We start from the raw sequence: 27,120 nt of genomic DNA on the forward strand, positions 1-27,120 counted from the left end.
CCATGTAGGGGTTTGTCCTCCCATGATGGTCCTTCCTCCAGCACGTCTTCCTCTGTTCCCCATTGCCTGAGACATTCCCTGAGCACGTCATCTGTTGGGGCCTTATCTTGGATGTACTTGTGGATCTTGGATGTTTCATCCTGGATAGTGGCTCTCACATTCACTAGTCCACGGCCGCCTTCCTTACGGCTAGCGTACAGTCTCAGGGTGCTGGATTTGGGATGGAACCCTCCATGCATGGTGAGGAGCTTTCGCGTCTTAACGTCTGTGGTCTGTATCTCCTCCTTTGGCCGCCTTATTATTCCCGCAGGGTATCTGATCACTGGCAGGGCATAGCTGTTTATTGCCTGGGCCTTGTTCTTGCCATTGAGCTGACTTCTTAGGACTTGCCTTACTCGTTGAAGGTATTTGGCCGTTGCCGTCTTCCTTGTTACCTCTTCGAGGTTGCCATTTGCCTGTGGTATTCCAAGGTACTTGGAACCATCCTCAATGTCTGCTATTGTTCCTTCTGGGAGTGAGACCCCTTCTGTGTGGACTACCTTCCCTCTCTTTGTCACCATTCGACTGCACTTCTCAAGCCCGAATGACATCCCAATGTCAGAGCTGTAGATCCTGGTGGTGTGGATCAGTGAGTCGATGTCCCGCTCGCTCTTAGCGTATAGCTTGATGTCATCCATGTAGAGGAGGTGACTGATGGTGGCCCGTTCCTGAGTCGGTATCCATAGCCAGTCTTGTTGATTATTTGGCTGAGGGGGTTCAGACCTATGCAGAACAGCAGTGGGGACAGAGCATCTCCTTGGTATATGCCACATTTGATGGATACTTGTGCAAGTGGCTTACCATTGGCCTCAAGGGTGGTTTTCCACAGCCTCATCGAGTTCGCAATGAAGTCCCTTAGAGTCCTGTTGATGTTGTACATCTCTAAGCATTCAGTGATCCATGTGTGCGGCATTGAGTCATATGCTTTCTTGTAATCAATCCAGGCAGTGCACAGGTTGGTGTGTCGGGCTCTGCAGTCTTGGGAGACTGTTCTGTCAACCAGGAGTTGGTGTTTGGCTCCTCTGGTTCCTCTACCAATGCCCTTCTGCGCTTTGCTCATGTATTGATCCATGTGTCCACTTATCTTCGCCGCAATGATGCCTGACATGAGCTTCCATGTTGTGGAGAGACAGGTTATTGGCCGATAGTTGGATGGGACTGTACCCTTTGCGGGATCCTTCAGGATCAGGATTGTGCGCCCTTCGGTAAGCCATTCAGGGTGCGTCCCATCTCTTAGCAGCTGGTTCATTTGTGCTGCTAGGCGCTCGTGGAGTGCAGTGAGCTTCTTTAGCCAGTAGGTGTGGATCCTGTCAGGGCCCGGTGCTGTCCAGTTCTTCATACCTGAGACTCTTTCTTGGATGTCTGCCACTGTGATGGTGACTAGATTCTGTTCAGGAGGTTGCTGTGGTCCTTTCTCAGGGCTGCCAGCCACTGTGCATCGCTGTTGTGTGATGCCTCCTTTCCCATATACTTTTCCAGTACTGCTCCGTTTCCAGCCTTGGTGGGTCTGCTCTGCTGTTATTACCCTGCCATTGAGCGTACACTTTCGCAGGTTGAGTTGCGAACAGCCGGTTTATTCTTCTGGCTTCATTATCTCTCGTGTATCTCTTTAGGCGGCTGGCCAAGGCTTGGAGCCTTTGTTTGGCAGTTTTTGAGTGCTTCAGGTATGGGCATCTGGTTGTACTTCTTGGGTACTTGCTTTCTCATTGCACCTCTCTCAGCCTCTGTCAGTTGGCTCACTTCTCTCCGGGCCTCCTTGATTTTTGCCTCCAACCTTCGTTTCCATGGTGGGTATTGTCTCTCATGGCTCCCGTGGTTGCTCTTGTAGCCAAGCATCTCTAGGATCACTGCTGCTGAGGCGTATATCAGCTCATTGGTTTCAGTGATGGTTGTGGTAGGGATCGCTCTCAATGCTGCATTCACATCTTTTAGGAGATTTTCTGATGGTACTTCACTTAGCCATTGTAGTTGGCGTCGGGGTTGCCTTGTATTCATCCTCGCCATGATCTTATCTTTCAGGTCAGTCGCTGCCTCGTTCAGCGTGATTTCTCTTGGGGCTTCGTACCCAATCTCTGGTTGGGGAGCTGCTGGATGCTCCCCTCTGACCTGTAGTCCTGGCTCCCCCTTGCCGTAGCATTTGTGTTGTACCTCGTCAATCTCAAGTTGTGATAGCAGTTGCCGCTTGTGGATGTTGGAACACTGAGCTACTAGTTGCTTCGCCGTAAGCCTCGATTGTGGGTTTCGAAGTTACCATTCATCCCACATCCTGTGCATGTAACCCCTCTGACTAGGGTTACTGGAGTAGTAGCATTCCAACAGAGCCTTGTTATCGCATCTCGCCCATTTCCGTCTTGTTCCAGTAGCCCATTTGTCGTCCTCGATGCCCTGGTTCCCCAACACCTGACGCAGACCTTGTTTGGCCGGGCGACATCTGAGCCGGCATGTCAATCATTTCATCGTCACTCATCATCATGAGGTAGGCAGCAGCGTGAAGGGTCTTGCCTAAGGACCCACACTGGATGATGGGTCATTGCTCATTGCTCCCGAGGGGATTCGAACCCTTGTTCCCCGTGAGTCCCGTATATATATATATATATATATATATATATATATATATATATATATATATATACAGTAGATCAGTGATCAGTGAATAACAAATAAGTCATAGAAATAAAAACACGGTGGATGAAGAAGCTTGTTATTTTGATTATTAATGTGTAATTAATTGATTTTACATAAATATATTTTAATAGAAATAGAATAACGGCAGTTCTTCCAATAGTAATGTGAGCCAGTGACTCCAAATCAATATCAATACCTAATCGATACCAAAGCTGGAGGCTGGACGCTGCGTCCCTGCGTCTTAGTTGGTTTTGAACCATTTAAAGTGATGAAACATGTTGTTTCGTCCTGCAGACACTGACACCAGACACACGACTGAACATGTTCTTCACAGAAACAGAGTATTTAAAATGATATTTCCCCTGTTTCACTCTGTTTCACCCCCCTGATGTAGGATTTAAATTAAATGAGATTAAATTTCTTCGTCCTTTCAACTAAAGAAAAAGTGAAACACTTTCTGAATATATAACGTACATATATCTCATATCTTTTTACTCCGCTGCTTTTCGCTTTTTAGGAAAAGAGATCATATTTCTCCAATATTAGCTTCTCTGCACTGGTTCCCTGCAAAATCCAGAACAGAATTTAAAATCCTTCTCCTCACCTGCAAAGCTCTTAACGGTCAGGCACCATCGTATCTTAAAGAGCTCATAATACCTTAATACCCGACTAGATCACTGCGCTCCCAGGATGCAGGGTTACTTGTGTGGTTCCTAGAGTCTCCAAAAGTAGACTGGGAGCCAGAGCCTTCAGGTATCAAGCTCCTCTCCTGTGGAATCAGGTCCCAGTTTGGGTTCGGGAGGCAGACACCATCTCCACATTAAAGAGTAGGCTTCAGACTTTCCTCTTTGATAAAGCTTATAGTTAGGGCTGGCTCGGGTGAGTCCTGAACCATCCCTTAGTTATGCTGCTATAGGCCTAGACTGCCGGGAGACTTCCCATGATGCACCTCTTTCCTCCTCTCCCTCTCCGTCTGTGTGTCTGGACCTACACTATAGGAAAAGTGCAATGAGACAACTTCTGTTATGGATTGGCGCTTTATAAATAAAACTGAACTGTTTATGTTTTAACCCTGTTTATGAAGAAACACTTCAGCTGTGTTTTTAGGGTCTTGGAAAGACAAATGAACCTGAATCCAAACACATTTTACATCACAGGTTTCACCAGAACATGCAACAGTAAAATAATCCGACTTTAAGGATCAACGGGCAGAAAAGAAGAAAACTATTAGTCTGATTAGATTTTATGTTTCGACTTCTCTCCCTCGTTTTCCTGTGAAACACTGGATCGTTTTACCTCTTCGAGCATCCAACAGTTACCGACTGAAAGCGATCTGAGAGGTTTCGAGGAGAAAATCAGTGTCTGCTTCCCGACTGCAGACATATTCAGCCTGTTGATGCTGTAATACTGCACGTTCTTAGCCCGATAACACAAGTGGATTTAACACAAGAGAATCGACGTTGCCTGGTGCAGCTGTAAACACAGACGTTGTTTCTAACAGCAGAGGGAAAACCCCATGTCACAGTCTGAATTTAAACTCCACTCATCCTCGCATCACGCTGTAATTACAGGCCTCGCCATCCTCATCCTCATCGTCATCTGAGGGTAAAACATACTTCAGCCATGAGAGCTCTGGTTTCAGTCACCGCATGGCTGCAGCGCTGGGAAAATACAGGAAAGTAAAGAGCTGCATTTAAAGTAACACACTCAAGGCTGCCAAGAGTTCAGTTAGACGAAAACATCATGGCTCCAGTTTTCATGCTCTCAGATCAGCTGAAGATCTGACGGACAAACGAGGGAAGCAGTTTCCCGACAGCCGACAAAGGCACACAGCTGAGGGAAAAGGACAAACAAGAGCAGCGACTTCCTCGGGGTCAAACAATCACGCGCACACCCAGCTCCTCGTCACACCTGCAATCAGTCGATGAGTGAACGGTCACAGATAATACTGATCGAAATACCCTCATGAATCGCGTTGGATCAGCACAGACGATTAACGGGAGAGGGACGGAAAAGTTCTGCGCGCAAATCTCTTTTCTGTTTTGGACTTTTTGTTTGTGTGTGAAACCTTTAAGCGGTTACTGAAAGGAAAGTTTGAGGTTTAGAGGAAAAACGTCTCTTTGGTGGAACAACTCAGAGAAACGTGACGAGGAGGCGCACCGAGTTCACCAGAGCAGCCTGGTGTTGCTTTTATCATGAATTCGATCTCAATCTGTGAAGTAAATAAAGCAGTGAAGTGAAAAGTCACATTTCCCTCTGAGACGTAGTGGAGTAGAAGTATAAAGTACCTCAAAATTAATTAAATATTCGAGGAAATGTTCCTTTCCACCTGTTCTATAGCAACTATATGCATGAATATGAGTCTATTATAACCAAGTGGATCAGAATTATTATAATCAGAGTTAAATACTTGATGAGGACTGTTTATGTTATAACGTCATGAAAGTCATGTGTTTATCTGTATGAAACGTTTCATCATCATCATCTCGTGACTATATTATTTACCCAGAATGCATCGCAGCTGTTTCTAAACTTTCGGGAAGTTCAGTGAAAGCGTCCTGGTGAGCGCGGCGACGTGACCGTGTGCAGGCAGAAAGACGTCTGACGGGGTCACATGAACACAGCCTTCAGTCCCAGAGAGGAGCGAGCCAGCCAATAAAACCTTCCTATCTGTGCTTCGTCTGATTTCAGGCTCTTTCCTCTGAGCTCTGGCTGCGTTGTCATGTCAATCTGCAGTGTTTTGTAGTGAGTCTTGTTTTCGTCTCTCCCTCCTCTCTCTCAGCCGTGACCAGACTCAGCACAGTAAACATTTGCAGAAATATGAGCCGACCTGTTAAAGTGTGCCCTCAGTTCCGTCTGTGCAGGAACTTTTCCCGTTTCAGGCGTGTACCACACCCAGTGTAAACACAAACCAGGTCGCAGATAAGAGCTGGGGCAGATTTACGCCACACTGCATGCATTTTAACCTCGTTTTAAGTAGGTTATTCATGCTTAATGAATTACAATCACTCCCCTCATGATCCTGATATACTGTCAATATTTAGAGTTTAATCTTTATTCCTATAATCAACCTAGTCTCCAGTTCCAGCCCGAAGCAGCCACACTGTTGTTTTTCTTACATGTTTGATTGTTTGTCTCTCGGAGGAGCCAAACATCCTGAATGGCGGTTTAATGGCTAAGACTGGTGTTTCTTTCGCGTGGCACAGAAATTGGAGTCTTGTTGGTGTCTCGCGACGGGTTAAGGCGTGTGCCGGACTGTTTCTCGGCGCTCGGAGCAGCGACTTCCTGGTGACAGCGAGGCTCCAGGAAGTCACTGCTCTCCACATAAACCCCAGTGCAAAACATTTGTACGCTTTGTTTTTTATAATGTGCCCATCGCTGAGTTTCAGAGGTGCTGGCAGGCTTTGGACAGAGCCAGGCTCCGGCTGTTTCCAGCTGACTGACGCCAGAGTTCAAACTTTATGCTCCGCATATCTGAACCAAGCTCCCAGAAAACTGCAGGTCTGCTCCAGTTCTTCTAAATCGGAGCTTAAGACTTTCCTGTTTGCCGCTGCCTTTTATTAAATGGTTCGCTGAGTTGAGTCTTGTGTAAAAAAGCTGTTTCTGAGCCTGGATGTTTGGGTCTGATTAAAACACTGATCTGGGCCTTTAACATCCAGTTTTAAGGTCTGACTTTTGTTGGGACATACAGAACTGTTTTCTGTCTCCGTGTCGGAAATGTGGCTCTCCTCAAAACAGCCAACGTTTATGAGTTTATTAAGTTCATCTGAAGGTTACTCATAACATTTGAAATGAAAAACTGTTGTTGATTGATAAACACACTGGCCTCAGTTTGGCCATCGCACCATGTTAATCATTAATCCACAGGACCTGCCGACTGGTCATAAAGGTGGGTGATAGCACAGTTTGTACATGGCACAGGCCAAAGTACCAAATAAGTCATAGAAATAAAAACACGGTGGATGAAGAAGCTTGTTATTTTGATTATTAATGTGTAATTAATTGATTTTACATAAATATATTTTAATAGAAATAGAATAACGGCAGTTCTTCCAATAGTAATGTGAGCCAGTGACTCCAAATCAATATCAATACCTAATCGATACCAAAGCTGGAGGCTGGACGCTGCGTCCCTGCGTCTTAGTTGGTTTTGAACCATTTAAAGTGATGAAACATGTTGTTTCGTCCTGCAGACACTGACACCAGACACACGACTGAACATGTTCTTCACAGAAACAGAGTATTTAAAATGATATTTCCCCTGTTTCACTCTGGCGTTCACCCCCCTGATGTAGGATTTAAATTAAATGAGAAGAACTCCGTTATTTCTTCGTCCTTCCAACTAAAGAAAAAGTGAAACACTTTCTGAATATATAACGTACATATATCTCATATCTTTTCACTCCGCTGCTTTTCGCTCTTTAGTTGAACATCAACAGATCTTCAGATGTTTGATGCTTTCATAAGTGCCTTAAGACAAGAATTAGAAAAAGAGATCATATTTCTCCAATATTAGCTTCTCTGCACTGGTTCCCTGCAAAATCCAGAATAGAATTTAAAATCCTTCTCCTCACCTACAAAGCTCTTAATGGTCAGGCACCATCGTATCTTAAAGAGCTCATAATACCTTATTACCCGACTAGATCACTGCGCTCCCAGGATGCAGGGTTACTTGTGGCTCCTAGAGTCTCCAAAAGTAGACTGGGAGCCAGAGCCTTCAGTTATCGAGCTCCTCTCCTGTGGAACCAGGTCCCAGTTTGGGTTCGGGAGGCAGACACCATCTCCACATTTAAGAGCAGGCTTCAGACTTTCCTCTTTGATAAAGCTTATAGTTAGGGCTGGCTCAGGTGAGTCCTGAACCATCCCTTAGCTATGCTGCTGTAGGCCTAGACCACCGGGAGACTTCCCATGATGCACCTCTTTCCTCTCTCCTCCTCTCCCTCTCCGTCTGTGTGTCTGGACCTACACTATAGGAAAAGTGCAATGAGACAACTTCTGTTATGGATTGGCGCTTTATAAATAAAACTGAACTGTTTATGTTTTAACCCTGTTTATGAAGAAACACTTCAGCTGTGTTTTTTAGGGTCTTGGAAAGACAAATGAACCTGAATCCAAAACACATTTTACATCACAGGTTTCACCAGAACATGCAACAGTAAAATAATCCGACTTTAAGGATCAACGGGCAGAAAAGAAGAAAACTATTAGTCTGATTAGATTTTATGTTTCCGACTTCTCTCCCTCGTTTTCCTGTGAAACACTGGATCGTTTTACCTCTTCGAGCATCCAACAGTTACTCGACTGAAACGATCTGAGAGGTTTCGAGGAGAAAATCAGTGTCTGCTTCCCGACTCGCAGACATATTCAGCCTGTTGATGCTGTAATACTGCACGTTCTTAGCCCGATAACACAAGTGGATTTAACACAAGAGAATCGACGTTGCCTGGTGCAGCTGTAAACACAGACGTTGTTTCTAACAGCAGAGGGAAAACCCCATGTCACAGTCTGAATTTAAACTCCACTCATCCTCGCATCACGCTGTAATTACAGGCCTCGCCATCCTCATCCTCATCGTCATCTGAGGGTAAAACATACTTCAGCCATGAGAGCTCTGGTTTCAGTCACCGCATGGCTGCAGCGCTGGGAAAATACAGGAAAGTAAAAGAGCTGCATTTAAAGTAACACACTCAAGGCTGCCAAGAGTTCAGTTAGACGAAAACATCATGGCTCCAGTTTTTCATGCTCTCAGATCAGCTGAAGATCTGACGGACAAACGAGGGAAGCAGTTTCCCCGACAGCCGACAAAGGCACACAGCTGAGGAAAAGGACAAACAAGAGCAGCGACTTCCTCGGGGTCAAACAATCACGCGCACACCCAGCTCCTCCGTCACACCTGCAATCAGTCGATGAGTGAACGGTCACAGATAATACTGATCGAAATACCCTCATGAATCGCGTTGGATCAGCACAGACGATTAACGGGAGAGGGACGGAAAAGTTCTGCCGCGCAAATCTCTTTTCTGTTTTTGGACTTTTTGTTTGTGTGTGAAACCTTTAAACGGTTACTGAAAGGAAAGTTTGAGGTTTAGAGGGGAAACGTCTCTTTGGTGGAACAACTCAGAGAAACCTGACGAGGAGACGCACCGAGTTCACCAGAGCAGCCTGGTGTTGCTTTTATCATGAATTCGATCTCAATCTGTGAAGTAAATAAAGCAGTGAAGTGAAAAGTCACATTTCCCTCTGAGACGTAGTGGAGTAGAAGTATAAAGTACCTCAAAATTAATTAAATATTCGAGGAAATGTTCCTTTCCACCTGTTCTATAGCAACTATATGCATGAATATGAGTCTATTATAACCAAGTGGATCAGAATTATTATAATCAGAGTTAAATACTTGATGAGGACTGTTTATGTTATAACGTCATGAAAGTCATGTGTTTATCTGTATGAAACGTTTCATCATCATCATCTCGTGACTATATTATTTACCCAGAATGCATCGCAGCTGTTTCTAAACTTTCGGGAAGTTCAGTGAAAGCGTCCTGGTGAGCGCGACGTGACCGTGTGCAGGCAGAAAGACGTCTGACGGGGGGGGGGTCACATGAACACAGCCTTCAGTCCCAGAGAGGAGCGAGCCAGCCAATAAAACCTTCCTATCTGTGCTTCGTCTGATTTCAGGCTCTTTCCTCTGAGCTCTGGCTGCGTTGTCATGTCAATCTGCAGTGTTTTTGTAGTGAGTCTTGTTTTCGTCTCTCCCTCCTCTCTCTCAGCCGTGACCAGACTCAGCACAGTAAACATTTGCAGAAATATGAGCCGACCTGTTAAAGTGTGCCCTCAGTTCCGTCTGTGCAGGAACTTTTCCCGTTTCAGGCGTGTACCACACCCAGTGTAAACACAAACCAGGTCGCAGATAAGAGCTGGGGCAGATTTACGCCACACTGCATGCATTTTAACCTCGTTTTAAGTAGGTTATTCATGCTTAATGAATTACAATCACTCCCTCATGATCCTGATATACTGTCAATATTTAGAGTTTAATCTTTATTCCCTATAATCAACCTAGTCTCCAGTTCCAGCCCGAAGCAGCCACACTGTTGTTTTTCTTACATGTTTGATTGTTTGTCTCCGGCGGAGGAGCCAAACATCCTGAATGGCGGTTTAATGGCTAAGACTGGTGTTTCTTTTCGCGTGGCACAGAAATTGGAGTCTTGTTGGTGTCTCGCGACGGTTAAGGCGTGTGCCGGACTGTTTCTCGGCTCGGAGCAGCGACTTCCTGGTGACAGCGAGGCTCCAGGAAGTCACTGCTCTCCACATAAACCCCCAGTAAAACATTTGTACGCTTTGTTTTTTATAATGTGCCCATCGCTGAGTTTCAGAGGTGCTGGCAGGCTTTGGACAGAGCCAGGCTCCGGCTGTTTCCAGCTGACTGACGCCAGAGTTCAAACTTTATGCTCCGCATATCTGAACCAAGCTCCCAGAAAACTGCAGGTCTGCTCCAGTTCTTCTAAATCGGAGCTTAAGACTTTCCTGTTTGCCGCTGCCTTTTATTAAATGGTTCGCTGAGTTGAGTCTTGTGTAAAAAAAGCTGTTTCTGAGCCTGGATGTTTGGGTCTGATTAAAACACTGATCTGGGCCTTTAACATCCAGTTTTAAGGTCTGACTTTTGTTGGGACATACAGAACTGTTTTCTGTCTCCGTGTCCGGAAATGTGGCTCTCCTCAAAACAGCCAACGTTTATGAGTTTATTAAGTTCATCTGAAGGTTACTCATAACATTTGAAATGAAAAACTGTTGTTGATTGATAAACACACTGGCCTCAGTTTGGCCATCGCACCATGTTAATCATTAATCCACAGGACCTGCCGACTGGTCATAAAGGTGGGTGATAGCACAGTTTGTACATGGCACAGGCCAAAGTACCACCAACACATCCTGCGAGCACGAAGAAATACAAACAGGCTTTCATTCGGACGGACCGCCACAGCAGCTGCTGGTGTTTCACCTGCTGACCGACAAGGTTCAAGTCTTAATAAATCATGAGATGTGTGTCGTTATGCAGCGGCGGAGGAAGCGCTCCGACCTTTTACTGCAGTAAAAGTACCAACACCACAGTGCAGAAATACTCTGCTACAAGTCCTGCATTCACGTTTTTACTTAAGTAAAAGTATCAGCATCAAAATATACTCAAAGCACCAAAAGTAAAAGTACTCATTATGCAGAACGGCCCATTTCAGAATAATGTTTATTATATTATATTAGAATTATTGATTATTATTAATGTGATCATCACAGCTGCTGGGTAGCTTGTGACCCCCCCCCCAGGATCAATAAAGTTTTATCTGTAATTGATCTATAATAATATATCATATTTTATTTATTGTACTTTATTTTGTGTTATTATTCTGAATCTGCAAAGTAACTTAAGTTAGAAATAAAAGTACAATATTTGCCTCTAAATTGTACTGGCTCGGCTGTAAACCAGGACCCAGAGGTTGGACCACATCACACCTGGTTCAGCCTCTTTACATCGGCTCCCTGTTGGTTTCAGGACTCATTTTAAGATCTTGTTGATTACTTTTAAGGCTCTTCATGGCTCCAGACTATATTTTAGACCTTGTAATCCCTTATGAACCTTCACGCAGTCTGAGATCTTCGGGCAGGGGTCTCCTGTCTGTTCCTGAGTCCAGGATGGAAACTAAGGGGGACGGAGCTTTGGCCATCAGGGCCCCGAGGCTCTGGAACAACCTGCCCGAAGACATCAGGCTGTCTGAGTCAGAGTCTTCGTTTAAGTCTCGTCTCAAAACACATTTTTATCTGAAAGCAGATCCTGATTTTACCTGAACGGTTTATTTTATTGCTTTTATGTATTTTATTTCTTTATATTTCATCATTCACTGTGATATTTTATTTCTCTTGTTGTGAAGCACTTTGTACTTTGTTTTGATAAGTGCTCTATAAATAAAGTTGTATTATTATTATTATTACTGAAGTAGAAGTATAAAGTAGCAGAAAATGGAAATACTCAAGTAAAGTAAAATTATCTCAAAATTGTACTTAAGTGCAGTACTTGAGTAAATGTACTTAGTTACTTTCCAGCACTGCAGTTATACCAACTTTCAACAACAAACAGAGTTTACAGCATTTACATTTTCTGTGCCAACCCTTCTGTTACACACTCCGTCCACCTGGAGGCGGTGTGGAGCGCTGCTTTGCCAACTGCCCATTAACACCACAGAAGAAGAAGAAGCTAATCTGTTGTTAGCAAATCGACAATCAATAAACAGATAAACTAACACGGTAAGTAGTGTTACATGTTGCGTTAAGAATAAGATAAAGCATGTGATGTATATTAAGTTATCACAGTAGAAATATATACAGCTGATGTTTCTGTTGCATGAGCACAAATCTCACAGTCTAGCTAACAACCTGGCTAACATTAGCGAAACAAACCACTTGCTAACTCAGTCAACTAGTAACGTTACTTAGCTGTAACGTTACACAGACTCATTATTTTCCATTACTAAAGGTAGCGTTAGCATTTTAGCCAGCTTTACTAAAACAAAGTTATACATTTTTCCGCCGTGTAAGCCCAAAATACCATAGTTGTTGCTTTAGCCTCAAAACGAGCCTTTTTTTTAACAATCAGAGTTTACACCGAACTCCATTCATAAATCTATCAATTCCGAGATACCTTGTTATTCAGGAGACATACAAACTTAGTAGCACCTGAATCAAAACCTGTATTTTTCACTTTTTTATTCGGCCTTCATCCAATGTACTATTTTAATGCAATATTAAATATATAACACAATTTGTTCTCGTCCAACTAACTGCTTGCAGTCATGTTTCAATCAAAAGCCGTGCCCCCGGGCATTTAAAATGACGGATTTCTTCATGGGGTTTTGTATGTGTCAGTGCTGCTCTAACAGGACTCTATCTGAATGCCAAAACCTTGTAGGTACGGACATGTCAGCCGATACCAAGATTGCCGAGCTGCTCACAGAGCTCCATCAGCTCATCAAACAGACCCAGGTAAGTTAGTGGCATTGGCTAATAGTTATTACCCACTGATTTAAATAGACCTGAACAGGTGTAGCCATGTCAGGTTTCCCATGCTTAGATCATAGATTGTATTAAAAAAAAGGTTTAGCTGTACAGTACATCGCTCAGTCAATCACTTCAACCCAATCCAAATAATCACCTCGTCTCTCTTTTCAGGAGGAGAGGTCCCGCAGTGAACATAATCTGCTCAACATTCAGAAGACACACGAGAGGATGCAGACGGAAAACAAAAGTCAGTCAGCGCATTGTGAACTCTTCTTCCATTTCCAAACACTGTGTGAGGAGGACAGTCAGTCCTCACACCGTTTATAGATTATGCTACATATTTTTGCTTTTCTAACTGGTTATTAGTTGCTGTTCTGAGAGTCCTGATTGCCTGTGTCTCCTCCAGCTTCCCCCTACTACCGGACCAAGCTGAGGGGGCTGTACACCACAGCCAAAGCAGATGCCGAGGCAGAGTGTAGGTGAGTAGCCACAAACAGAGGGGAAGTTAGTTTAATTTAGTGGCTTCCTGTTGGACTGCTGTGATCAAGCAAAAAACTTCAGCCAAGTGCAAAAACTGACAAAATCTACTTTACTGTAGAGTTCGTCGTCAATACATCAGAAGAGCCTCGTGTCCTTTGCCCAGTTTGAACGACATATTTTCATTTGCACATGAGAAACACATTTATGTTCCTTTTTATTTAAATACATTAATGGTTGATAAACATGTAATGGGGCATGACAGAAAACAACTGGTTTAACTGGCTAACCACACATAGGGTAGTTAGTGGTTATTACAGGACACACACAGTCATCAGTTCGTCTGGAGAAAATACTCTCACATCCTTCATCTGTTTGGGTTGATGGTCTGTATTTGCAAATATATTTAAAATACTGTATACTCTGCAGGTTGAAATGTTCTCAGCGTATTGAAGATGAATGTTTTTTTGCTCTTAACGCCACCATCGAGGCGAAACATGAGAATAAGATCACCGGTTAGTCGTTCCCGCTCCCCAGAGCCGCGGCTGACGCTCTCTGTTCACTCGTTTCTTTTATTTCTCACAGCATTCTGCGTCATGCTCTCGATAAAATTGCAGAGATCAAGTCTTTGTTGGAGGAGAGGAGAATAGGTATGTGTGTGATGAAAAGATATCCTGATAAAATTCAACCTTTTAATATCTGCAACAGGATTTCTGTGTTTTATAATTCGAAGAGATTCAGATTTGAATGTTTTTTCCCGCAGCTGCTAAGATGGCGGGAGTTTACAGCGACAGTGACCCCCCCAGGAAGACGATGAGGCGAGGCGTCCTGATGACGCTCCTCCAGCAGTCGGCCATGACACTCCCTCTGTGGATCGGCAAGCCGGGGGAGAGGTAGCTGCTGCTCGTCTGCTCGCGGGACATTTACCTGCTGAGGCGTTTGTGCTCAACACGTGCTGTAGTTACCAGGGTGTTAGGTTCACCGGGCTACATCGTAATAATACATCACACAGGTAGAATTTCTAGCTGGATTGTAGCTTCATGTACATGGAACGGACGTCGGTGTCCAGGGTTTTATCACGTGTTTGCGTCGTCATAGCTTTATTTCATAAAACCGGATAAGACCTTGAGAGACCTGAACAAACTAACTGGAGTACTGTAATAGAAACAGGGACACTGTGGTCTGTAAACACCTGATCCGGGTTTCTGATCACTGTCATGTGGGCAGGTGCTTTCTCAGCTCGAATTACACAAGTAGTTAATAAGTATATAAAATGAAAAGAACGGCAACATGGTCAACACTGAAATGAAAACGAAAGCCCGATGAGGGCAATGTCGAGAGGACATTTTATTGTCGCTCCTATCTTTGATTACTGCTGATCAGATGAGCTGTAAACTACGCTGCTTCAGCCTCAACCAGCACCGTCAGGCGGACTGAGAAGTCAAACATCAAAGACACCAAATCTACACAACGTACTGTAAAATCTAGACCGTAGGTGCGTTTCCATCCACCTGTTTCCATATGCTGTTTCAGTTTACTCTCGGCTGAGGTGGAAAAGTTGGTGTATTGATAAAAGCAAAATGCGACAAAGTGCAAATGGAGACAGACGTAGCGAATAAATCACGATGTACATGAAGCGTGAGACTTCAACATCCGGTGAGGAGATTAAAAAATAGCGGCAGACGAAAGCATCAGCTGTGTGTGGAGGATGAGGAGGCTGGAGCCTTCCTCACATGAACACATGAAGCCGACAGAAACGTCATGTTTCCATCGTCTGAGCTTTTAGTGACGTCGTCTCGCCGCGTCCTCTTCTTCTTCTGCGACGCTTTAACGGCAGCGGCTGGAGGATCGGCTCCACCAGCTGTTCACCTCCATCAGCCAATGAGCTCGCGTTCTCGCAGCAGCATTTTCTAGAAATGTGGTTAAAAGGGAAACCTGGCTACAGACTCACCAGAGACAAATTACACCGATTTACAAGTTTCATTCATAAACTGCAGTGGAAACATGCTGGGAATTATACAAACACAAAAAATGCAGAGCCCCCGCTATCAGGAAACCTGCATAACGTTAGAACCACGTCTACAGGGAGATAAGAACCAGGTTTGTCGAGTTTCATGTAAACGTAATGTCTTGAATATGATAAGACTCAGGATCCAGCTGTGCATTTAAACACACTCGTGCGTAATGTAATGAAGGGTTGAACAGTGGGAAATCATGGATGACGAAAGGCTGCGGCAGAGAACGGCTTCTCCTCTGCTGAGCCCGTTGTTGCGCGATGTCGTCTGTTATAGTTTCAAATCATCTTTGCATCCCTGAAGCTGGCATTTTAACTTTTCTTCTGTTATTACTCGTCAATGAATTTTGAAAGGTTTCTGGTGGCCAGCTAGAATCCTGAATGTGAAAATAAGTAGTGTGCAAACAGCTGAAGTCCTTGTGTGATGCAGAAACACTGTACCGTTCTCTGTATTACCCGCCATCAGCCCCCCCCCTCTGTGCGGGGCGACTCCAGCCAGCAGCGACTACGTGGCCAAACAGGGCGACAAGGTGGCAGCGAGGGTGAAGGCCGTGGACGGAGACGAGCAGTGGATCCTGGCTGAGGTGGTCAGCTACAACCACTCCACCAACAAGTGAGAACGTCACTGATCTTTGCTTTGGCTGAAGGACGTGTAAGGAGGTGTAAAATGTAAAATGTCCTCAGACAGATCTGACTTTTCTTCGCTTCCCCTCCAGATATGAAGTGGACGACATCGACGAAGAAGGCAAAGAGTGAGTTCTCTTTCACAGCTTCGTGTTTACCGTCTCTGATGTGCATCACGAACACCAGGAAGTGTTCTTGTTCTGCGTTCTCCTCTGTTTCCAGCCTCCTGCCTGCATCACTTTCTTCTTCTGATTATTTCTCAGTTTTCTCTTTGTGTTTTTGCCCTCTTCAATCTTTTCCCCTCGTCAGGTTTAGTCTGATGTTGGCACAGTGTTTTGGATATCCGCCGGTCTGTGCGTCAGAGTGCTGTCTGTCCCCCAGAAATGTGTTTTTATGTTGAGTCGCTAAATCTTAAATGTGCACAAAAAGTCGAACAATGCCCCGACACTGCTATCTTGTTCCCATGACATTGTTAATTTGTTTTAATCCTCATGAAAGGACTACAGATAGCCTCAGATACCACACACACACACACACACACACACACACACACTCCACAACCTTCAGGCCGCAGATACAGGTCACTCCCGTTCTAGGCCTGAGCTAGCTATTTATTATTAATTTATGGACATTTTCAAACACACTTAACCCCGCTGGTGGACATCTTAAACTGTCTTCAGCTGCACTTTTATGCTACTCTTTGTTTGTCGTCTATCTATATGACGTTTTTACACAATTTAAGTTCCTTAGGGATAAATTCAGTTATTTTAAATTTTGATTTGATGATTGACTAAATCTTCTTTATGAAACAAAAGTTTTTTTTTATACCCAAAACAAATTTAGCCGGATGTAAGGAAACATTTCAGATACATGAGGATCTCCTCAACCAAACCCGCTGTCTGTTTGTGTGTGATCAGGAGACACACTCTGAGCAGACGGCGGATCATCCCTCTGCCTCAGTGGAAGGCCAACCCAGAGACGGACCCAGAGGCCCTGTTCAGTAAGGACCAGCTGGTGCTGGCCCTCTACCCCCAGACCACCTGCTTCTACCGGGCCCTCATCCACACCCCGCCACACAGGGTGAGACGCACATCAGGCCTATCGGCAGAGATAGGGATCGTTTGCTAGTTTGAGAAAATGTGTCACTCTGAGAATATTTAGCCAGACTAAGACGGCGTCGTCCCTCATTCGTCCAGGAGTGGTCCATCGTCGAAAAGGTTTCAGTCGTAGTCGTCTGGACACTGTTTTCAGAATCAAGACGTTTCGGCTCCCATCCGGAAGTCATTCTCAATTGTGAAAATGGTCTGAGAACTCAGAAATTTAAGCTACTCTGTGTTACATAAGCCCCGCCCTCAGGAAGGAGTCTACCTGAGTGTCTGTTGATTAGCTAGTTTCACCTGAAACTGACCTAATAGTTTCCATGATGGCCCAGTAATCAGTAATCAGGCCTATTGTTCTCTGGCTGCACCTCCCTCATCACTGTTAAGTACCTGATTAGCATGTGATTGGCTTGACCACGGTGTTAATACACTGTGGTAGACTTTGGGCAGATTGAATCTCAGACCACCATTTCTGTTCAAAGAGGGGTTTTCTTTTTTCACAAAAATGGCTTCCTTGGTTTGAACGGGGCGTCAAGGAAGCCATTTTGTGATAATCACAGTGTATTATCACCTTGGTCAAGCCAATCACATGCTAATCAGGCACTTAACAGTGATGAGGGAGGTGCAGCCAGAAAACAACAGGCCTGATTACTGATTACTGGGCCATCATGGAAACTATTAGGTCAGTTTCAGGTGAAACTAGCTAATCAACAGATACTCAGGTAGACTCCTTCCTGAGGGCGGGGCTTATGTAACACAGAGTAGCTTAAATTTCTAGTTCCCGTCCCATTTTTTTCACAATTGAGAATGACTTCCGGATGGGAGCCGAAACATCTTGATTCTGAAAACAGTGTCCAGATGACTACGACTGAAACCTTTTCTACGATGTAGCCAGACTCTTGATAAATACAGACACGTCTCCTCCCTCTCGTGTCTCTCTAAATGTTCGCCGATCTGTCAGATGGTAAAACACCCATATTCGTCTCGAACACACCTGGTAAAACCACCAACCAGGAGCCGGCGTCTCGGTTGCTGTTGTCATGAATGCGTCAGCCCCTTACACACCTACAGCCTGTTGTTTCTGCTCGTCACGTTCAGAATGAAACGCTGGAGTGCAGACGACAATCCCCTGAACGCTGCTGCTGTTTGGTTTGTTTCTGCACGCCTGAAGCTTTCAGTCTGAAGCCGAAGATGCTGTGTGCACCTCGAGGAAAAAGCCTCCCAAACTAACCTCCGCATGTGTTTGTGTGCAGCCTCAGGACGACTACTCGGTGCTGTTTGAGGACACTTCGTACGCCGACGGTTACTCCCCTCCGCTCAACGTGGCTCAGCGATACGTGGTCGCCTGCAAAGAGAACAAGAAGAAGTGACCCCGAACAGATCTTTTTAATAATTAACATCTTTTAAATGAGACTGTAGTCACCACCAAGACACAGAGAAGTGAAATTAAGTACGCAGACCTGAACGTCTCATGGGTAAAACGAAATATTAGCTGTGTCCCAAACCCACGCTGCATACTGATCTGATCTGTAGCGTGTTCACACGGCAAATAAAGTCCTGAAAAATGCTCACGGTATGGAGAGCAAACCACCCCTGATTTCTGAGCGTGCTGGAAATTTAGGAGCTGCTCACATTTGGAAAAAAAAATAAAACAAATTGTGGTGAAACCTCAGAGAGTCACATTTTGGGTGCCTTTCCACGGCGCATGTATTATATCATTTCCTGTTGGTGCAAAAAGGCTTTGTATGTTGATTTCTTGTGTACTTACTGCAAAAACAGTAAACTCTAAAGATCAGTATATACTTTGTGTTCAGTGTTGAGTCGGGACACAGCAGTTTGTGTCCTAAAAGGGAAGTTGGACATTTTTCCCTCCGAGTTAAAACCTCGTCTTGGAGCAGCATGTAGTGGCCAGTGGAGGAACTCTGGACGCTGAACGCTTCGGACTTCAGAGGCTCGGTTGTTCTGCCTCGAGGGGCCCTCTTTGACGGCCTTAAGTGTATATTTTTTTACATGTCAAGTGTTAATGATTGTTGTGTGAAACAGAAACTTAAAGACGACGACACTGAACAAATGTTTTCATGCTTCTCTGCTCAGTCTCTTATTCTGCAGGCGCACACACAGCTCAGCCGCATTAGAAGCAGAGGCGGAAAGTAACATTTACTCGAGGACTGAACTTAAATACTAATTTGAGGTACTTTACTTTCTGCTTCCACTCCAACGTCTCAGAGGGAAATATTGGACTTTTTACTTCACTACATTTATCTGACAGCTTTAGTTACTTTACACAGTAAGATTTTTACATATAAAACGTGAAGAGTTTATAAAATCTGATGTTTTGTTATAAATTAAACTCCAACGGTTTATACAAGTACAAGTGCAGCTCCTCAGATGTGCAGATCTGCTGCTTTTCCTCTGAACGACTGTAATAACTGTAATGTTTGTTAATAACGTCGAGCTTCGGACTGTCGGTCGGACACGACGACACGCTGAAGGCGTCGCTTTGGGCTCTGGGTCGTCGTGACGGCGTTTCTCACCGTTTTCACCAGTTTTCCAAACCGATCGATGGATCGACGGAGAAAAGAATCGGCAGATGGATCCAGAATGAAAAGCATCATCAGCTGCAGTCCGACACAAACCGGTTCAACATGAGCTCCGGCTCCACCAGCTGCAGCAGCAACATCCTGCTTTACATTAATGCACGAGGAATAATAACCTGATGATAGAATATATAACAGCACAGCAGCCACAGGGACGCTGCACTGCTTTAATGCTTTAAGGGCTTTTTCCTGATCACACTCGCACACTTTCACTGCAGCAGAGTGTTTTACAGAGTGTGTGTCAGTGCTTTTACTGCAGTAACGGACCTGAGTACTTCCTGCACCTCTGATTATAAGAGAAGATTTCTGTGAAAATGTGTCTCGTATCACCAGGTGTTAAAACTGGTCATCATACGTAATCAAACATTCAACAAAACATGATAAGAAACAAACGTTTGCAATCAAATATTACAAACATGTATCTGCGGCACAGTCCTTTAAAAGAGTTTAGAGTTTCCCCTCGGGGATCAATAATAAAGTATTTCTGATTTCACCTCTTTCTTCTCATTCCGGGCTCGATCTGAGTCTGGAACAGCAGACCTCCTGTGTAACATCACCTCTGCCTTGATTTCTTACTCTGATTGTTTTCTCCGGCCTTTTCTATCTATCTTTTATACCAAATCACAGTTTTTGATCAGGCACACTTGTCTGTTACATTTCAGTGCAAGTGGTGGAAGAAGTACTCAGATCATTTACTTAAGTAAAGTACCAAAAGTACAAGTACCCATTATGCAGAATGGCTCATTGTAGAATAATAAATATTAGACTATTGGATTATAATTATTGATCTGTTAATGTGTACAAGGTGGGGCTAATTTTAATTACTTTATATACTGCTGGGGGTCAGTAAAGTCTTAACCTACAATAATATATCACAATGCATTTAAATTAAGTACCTCAAAAGTAGTAAATGCAGCTAAATAAGCTAACTTGTCATTGTGGCCGTGAGTTGCTCCTTCATTCGTGTAATGATGTATTTGGTATATTTCCCAGAGTACCTGAACGCAACGCTAGACGCGGAAAATCCGCCTGTGACTCATTTATTCCCCACAGTCCGTGAAGGCATCAGTAGCGCGCGGAAAAGAAACAATCATGGCTGAAGCGGTGAGTGTTTGACAGATCTGCTCGCTTTTATTGATTTAAAAAAAACCACTTAATCGGCGAATGATGTCAGAAATAAGAAAGCGTAATGTTGTTGTGATTAAACTCGCTGCTAGCGAAAAGCGAACAGTTTTGGGCGCGAAGCCACAGAAACAGATTAAACTACATCCGACGGCGAATAAAGTGTACGTTAGCATCGGCGCAGTCGGAGGGGAACGTTAGCTCTCTAACGTGTCTTCAAAATAAAAGCCTGCCGTTAATTAACCGCAGTCGCAGATGACACAGAGCGAAACCTTTCGATTTTGGTTTCTAGTCAGATACGATAGTGACCATTAAACTACCGATTTAACCACGCAAACAAAGCTCTGCTTGACGCTTTCTAATTGGATGTGAAAGTATTACAAGAATATTACCGAACCCGGTTTAAAAACGTTAGCTAGTTTAACGGTTAGCTTAGCTAGCTAACTAAAAGTAACGGTAGCTTTTTTTTTTTTTTTTTTTTAAGTTTCCACTTTATTAATGGTTCCACCTGTAGTCAGCCCAAACCAATGCTGCCGAATATAACAGCCATGCAGTACCAATAAACCCTACCTTCACTATGGTTATAATGTTCAGTTTTTGATGAAATTGTGAGATGATTCAACTTAATGGTCGTTTTGGAGGCTGTAGTTTGTGGTGCTGGGAATACAGATAGATAATAGAATTGTAATATTAGAAACACCACAGTTTAACGCAAAAGGATAACACCACAAACCACAGCCTACATACACAGGCACAGTAACCACTAAAACAACACAATAAGTGGACATTTCACATCAGACTGCATTAGTTTGAGCTAGCTAGCTAATAAACTGGACACTGAGTGTATATTTGAAGGATAGTTAACCTAACTTTAAAGGTTTTACAAGGTTTTCAGTGAATTCTTTAGAGGTCAGTTGGTATTTGTCATGTTTTTTTAATATCAAAAACCTTCAATCTTCATTATTTTCTCCTGAGTTGTATTCTTTGCTTGGTGGAATCATTTAGAAATAAGGGAATTAGACGGCAAAACGTCAAAAACCTCCACTGAACATAGAAATGATGCAGTGTGGAGTACAGTCCAGAGGTACATTTGGTTTAATCGCTTAGTTCTACAGTAAACATGTCATTAAATAAACTGCAGCCTTTCAGGGGAAGGCCTTAGAAACTAACCTAAGTCTAACAGCAAACAATGAAAATGTGCCACAACCTCACCCTGATCAAACACACACCATGGACCGTTTCTAAATGATTAAATAAATATATATATATATATATATATAATATGTAGACAGCAGCTCAGCACAGTCCCTGTCTGTGTTTCCCAGGTGTCTGACAGTGAGCTGCAGGCTGTGAAGCCGCCACCAAAACGCAGACGCATCCTCGACCCTTCGGCCATCGTCCCGGTGCCCGTTTACTCCAACCAGGTAAGCAGCCAGCGGCCAGTAACGGCTGACTCCAGGACAGAGTGGAAGATGATGGTTGATGACGACGTGTAATGTCCCACAGTGACCTTTCATTTGGAAAAACGAGTTACAAAAGACTTTCAGTCGTGTTTTTATCAACCCGAGGAGCAGCTTTCACCTCAGGTCTTTTCTCTCTCTGATCTCCAGAAGGTTCATGCCTTTATATCATCTCAGTTAGATTACTGTAACTCATTGTATTCAGGTTTTCCTTCAGCTGGTCTGAAACGCAGCTGCTCGGCTTCTAACAAACACTCGGAGAGCAGATCACTTCAGCCTCTTCGCTGGTCACCGGGCAGCTTTAGAATTGATTTTATTGATCACCTTTACAGCACTTCATGGTTTAGCTCCCAGTTATATTGCCTCAGATCCTCAGGCAGGGCTTTGCTGGCTGTTCCTAAGTCCTGGTTCAGGACTACAGGGGACCTGGTTGAAATATCAGGACCCCCTTAGCTCTGAACTCCCTGCCTGAAGATCTGAAGCTGCAGAATCAGTGACATCTTTTAAATCACTTCTCAAAACTGATCTCTTTAAAAAAGCTTTTTATTTTGTTTTATTTCCAACATGTCTTACCTGTTTTATTATTATTATTGATGATGTTGTTGTTGTTTTTATCTTATATTATTGTTCGATATTTTATTCCATTTTATTTTTGTATTATTTTTAATTGTCTGATTTTATTTGCGTCCTGAAATGTTTTAATCCTGGTTCAACCATGGAAAGCACTGTTTTGAAAATTGCTGTATAAATAAATGTTTTATTATTATTATTATTATTATTATTATTATTATCATTATTATTATTATTCTAACTCACCTGGTTTTGTTTTCAGGTAAGCAGCAGTCTGCAGATGAAGCCAATGGCAGCGATGTTCACTGAAAAGGAAAACGCAGGTAAAAACTTGAGTTTTACTGACTCAGAGTTCAACTCAGCGGCAGGTGATTTTTCTGCTGTGAGGCTGATTGTTTCTGTCTCGGCGCAGACGACGGAGCGGACGAGAGTTTGTGGTCGCGCTTTTCATCTCGAGGACCGACGGCAGCCGTCGTCGTCACCCTCAGCGACTCTGAGGAGGACGAAGCGGAACATGTGGAGAACAAACCAGAACACCTGGAGAAGAAAACGGAACCGTAAGTAGTGAAGCTCAGGTGAATCTAAAATGAGCATCGTTAAAAAGTGAGCTGTCAAACCAGCGAATCTGTTATAATAACCAGGCAAGCGTTTAAGATTTGTTTAACATGAATATGTTTGCTTTGTTTACGCACTTCCTTTATTTCAGAGAAGACATTCGCAGCCCGTCTCCTCCTCCAGAGAGTCCGGTCCAGAAGCAGTCCAGACAGGTCACAAAGAAGATCAGGCGAGTCTGGATTCGTTGCTCAGTCGCAGTTCACCATTTTGTACCAAATAAGTGCTTATTTGGTACAAAACGGTGAACAATTGTACGATTATATCACTCAAGTTGTTATGATAATCATTTTATTTATATAGCACAATTCATGGGATGGATGCAGCTCAAAGTGCTTTACACAAAAAGACAAATAAGGGGGAAAAAGCTTATGATAATTATAATAATTAATTAATTATAATATGTAATTATGATAAAGGTAACATTAGTAGTTATGTTGAATGAGAAATACAAAATGAAAGAGATAAATAACTGAGGAATAAAAGTAATAATGAGGAATGAGAATAAAAGTTTACAATTTGGATTAAATTTTATTTAAATTAAATTAATTTTGTTTTAAAAAGTGCTGCATAAATTGAGTATTATTATTATTATTATTCTAAACAGGTTAAAACGCCTAAAATACGTTTATATTTTGCGTGTGAGATGTTGTATGGGACATGCAGTTTAAGTTGAAGCGCTCAAAGCAGTTGAAGTGTCTACTGAAGTGTGCAAAGCTGAAAGCTGTTGAAATCAATGGAAGTGTAAATGTTTAAAGCATTTGAAAAATGAGTTTTTTCCCCTGAAGTCTTGAATTGTCAGTGAAAACCAGAGAGAGTTTAAGTGTGTGCACTGTAAACAGTTGAAGTGTCAGTGGGTATGTAAGCAGTGACAGCAGCTGAAGTGGAGTTAGACACCAGTTATATTTCAAAGTTGACACCTTGGGTGCGTTTGTCTTCCTCAGTGAGATCGACAGAAAGCTCCGGGCGGTGAACTCCCTCCTGTCTCCCGAACCTCAGGGCAGGAGGTTCAGACACCGCCTGGGTCTCCCGTCTCTAGACGACGACGTCATCGTCATGAGCCCCAACGATGGTGATGTCATCGTCATGAGCCCTAACTCTGGACTTCAGGATTCCCCGTACAGCTCTTCGGTCCGGGAGATCCCCCTCAAGATCCGGTGCCGAACAGACGTCCACAAGATCCCGGTGCTGTCGGTACGTACGCAGAGACGTCCCTCTAAAAAGACGCGTACGCGCAGTAGTACAAGATGACGTCACATCTGTCTAAAACGTGGTTTGTGTTTCTAGTCGACGCCTTTGAGTGACGTGGTGACCCAGCTGTCCGCCATCCTTAACGTTCCTCCTCCTCGCCTCCTGCTGTTGAGGGAGGAGGTGGAGCTTCCAACAGACTCGACCGTCGGCGAGCTCGGCCTCGGCATCGCAGACATTATCGGTGGGTCACGTGACAAACAAGTTCGTTCTTCTCTTCAGCAACAAGTCGTTCTCATCGCGATGCTGAAATTTCCGTTTGTTTAAAAAAAAAACCTCGTTCTTCAGCTTGGAAACAGCAGTCAGACGAACAGTTATCTCAAGGTCCAACTTACTAGGTGTTACCAAAGCTTTCAGCCCCATCTCATGGCCTTCCTCAGCGGATGGAGTTTGGAGTTTCTGAGTTGTCATCGTGGTTTAGTTGTTATCACGTGATCAAAAGTGTGGAACTTAATTCATAAAAGCTTCAGAAATTCCAAGTAAGTGAACGTCGTGATAAGAGCTACAGTTTGTCGAGGGGAAAACATCCGTTAGTAAACGAACAGCGAACGAACGGCTGTAAATACAAGTAAAAGCTTGTGAATTCTGATGGATTTCATCCGTTTATAACATATTTTGAGATCTGTTTGATAAAACAATATATAAATGTTTTGTTTTTTTCTCATCAAATTAAATTTTGTGAGCAAATTTACCTGATTTGCATCATGATTTTGGGACCAAGTCAGACACTGATGCAGGTTTTTCATTGCACCGTCAGAGGGCACCAAAGCATCACAGCATGCTAACACAACGCTAACATGCTGACGTTTAGCAGGTATCATGTTCACCATGTTCCCCATCTTAGTTTAGCCTGTTAGCATGCTAACATTAGCTAGTTAGCAGTAAACACAGACTGCAGCTGAGGCTGATGGGAGCGTCAGCAGCTCTGCAGGTGTTTGGTCAGAAACCAAAGTGTCGGACACGTTAACATGTCGACCTGATGGTGGCGCTAGATGGAAAGTCAGAGGATCAGCAGAGTTATTACAGTTCATCCTGAGGGGAGCATGAACGATGAAGCACGTCTCATCAGCAGACTGAGCCAGGCCGCTACACGGCTAAAATCAAATTTAGTTGTTAAAAGATCGAATCGGCACAGAGCTGAATCGTTAAAAATACGTCAGACTGCAGAAAATTTTAATCTGTAATCCAAAATCTTTTTAAAACTCTCTTTTTCCTTTTTCTTGAGCAGAGTGTGTCGTCATGGCAGCGGAGGACAAAGGTCACCCTGACGACAGCAGCAGCATCATCACTGTGAGGCTGCAGAGCAAAGACAGAGACGCGTCACAGGAGTTCTCTCTGCGCAGAGTTCGTAGCTCCTCTTCTTCTTCTCTCCCGTCAGCAGCCAAGTGTCTTATTTTTTAGCGGCAGGACACAAACCAATGATGTAACTGTGTTTCAGGACGCACCGCTGGGCTCCATCTTCTCCCAGTATCTGTCCAAGATGTCCGGCAGCGCCCAGAGACAGGTCCGCTTCCACTTCGACGGCTCCAAAGTGACACACGGCCAGACGCCGGCTCAGCTCGACATGGAGGACGGAGACATCGTCGAAGTTTGGATTTAAGCCTTTAGCTTCGTTACATACCTTCTATTACATGTACAAAATGTAAAGTCACTGGTTTGGTAGTTCACTCACTTTATTTGTAAAAGTCACTTTATTTGTAAATGTTGACAAAAACAACAGTAGAAGTATACAGCCCTTAAATCGTTGCACAATTGTAAACTTTTTAAAATGTTTTTGTGACTGTACAATAGCTCCTACTCGTGACTTTGTTTTACGTTCTTTTTTTATTGTTATTGAAAATAATAATAAAAGGAGCAGAAGTTGCTCTCTGTAAGAAAGCTCCGAGGTAACGTTACGTCTGTGAGCGAGTGGAGGATTCAGATCCCGCACCTGAGCGGAAGTAACAGTACCAGAAAGTTAAAACGCTGCATTACAAGGAAAAGTCCTGTGTTCAAACTCTCTCTGAAGTGAAAGTGTAGTGGCTGTTTGTCCATAATCAAACTCGACAAACTTGAAATCATACAAGCAAGTCTGTACAAGTGCGCTCCTGCTTTTTTTCCATGTGGCTCCTGTTAACGTCTGGCGCTCTGGTTTTATACATTCTCTCCTTACAAAACAAACTAAATAAACTTAAAACAAACCACCGGAAGAAAATACTTCCCAAATCTAGAATAATCACAGACTCGCAGTGAGGAATAAACTGGCTCCTGTGAACAGTACCGAAAGTGAAAGTACTCGTTACGCAACAACTGTCAGTTTTTATTTATATGATCAGAGCTGCAGCTAACGATTGTCATTATCAGTGAAAGGTGTTGTTAGCAAACTAATGCTGTGATAATTACCATAATATTAATATTGGCCACCCCGCATCTAGAGCTGCAGCTAATGAAACTTTGGTTATTTTCTCGATTGATCGATTAATTGTCTGGTCTATAAAATGTCAGAAAATTATGAATAGTGTCCATTAAACTTTCCCAAAGTGTGTAATAAATTGCTTGTTTGTCCCAAAAAAAGTTCAGTTCGTTATCATGTAAGACAAAGAAAA

General features: G+C 43.6%; 2 protein-coding genes across 2 annotated transcripts; both read left to right on the plus strand.

Annotated features, from left to right (window-relative positions):
• Positions 1 to 11,813: 11,813 nt before the first annotated feature.
• sgf29 (SAGA complex associated factor 29) lies at positions 11,814 to 19,001 on the plus strand. The gene is made up of 10 exons (XM_044181547.1): positions 11,814 to 11,961; positions 12,623 to 12,696; positions 12,883 to 12,958; positions 13,118 to 13,190; positions 13,774 to 13,838; positions 13,952 to 14,081; positions 15,669 to 15,815; positions 15,919 to 15,954; positions 16,744 to 16,906; positions 18,180 to 19,001. The coding sequence occupies exons 2-10, from the start codon at positions 12,631 to 12,633 to the stop codon at positions 18,294 to 18,296; spliced, it is 873 nt and encodes a 290-aa protein (XP_044037482.1). The 5' UTR covers positions 11,814 to 11,961; positions 12,623 to 12,630; the 3' UTR covers positions 18,297 to 19,001.
• A 1,405-nt stretch (positions 19,002 to 20,406) lies between these two features.
• On the plus strand, positions 20,407 to 26,413 carry LOC122869024 (nuclear factor of activated T cells 2 interacting protein). Its single transcript, XM_044181546.1, has 9 exons — positions 20,407 to 20,627; positions 21,971 to 22,069; positions 22,938 to 22,998; positions 23,088 to 23,232; positions 23,382 to 23,459; positions 24,232 to 24,481; positions 24,575 to 24,719; positions 25,764 to 25,879; positions 25,974 to 26,413. Exons 1-9 carry the CDS (start codon positions 20,616 to 20,618, stop codon positions 26,133 to 26,135), a joined length of 1,068 nt encoding a protein of 355 aa, XP_044037481.1. The 5' UTR covers positions 20,407 to 20,615; the 3' UTR covers positions 26,136 to 26,413.
• The last annotated feature ends 707 nt before the right edge of the window (positions 26,414 to 27,120 follow it).

This window comes from Siniperca chuatsi, linkage group LG21 (genome assembly GCF_020085105.1).
Source record: "Siniperca chuatsi isolate FFG_IHB_CAS linkage group LG21, ASM2008510v1, whole genome shotgun sequence".
Classification (NCBI taxonomy): domain Eukaryota; kingdom Metazoa; phylum Chordata; class Actinopteri; order Centrarchiformes; family Sinipercidae; genus Siniperca; species Siniperca chuatsi.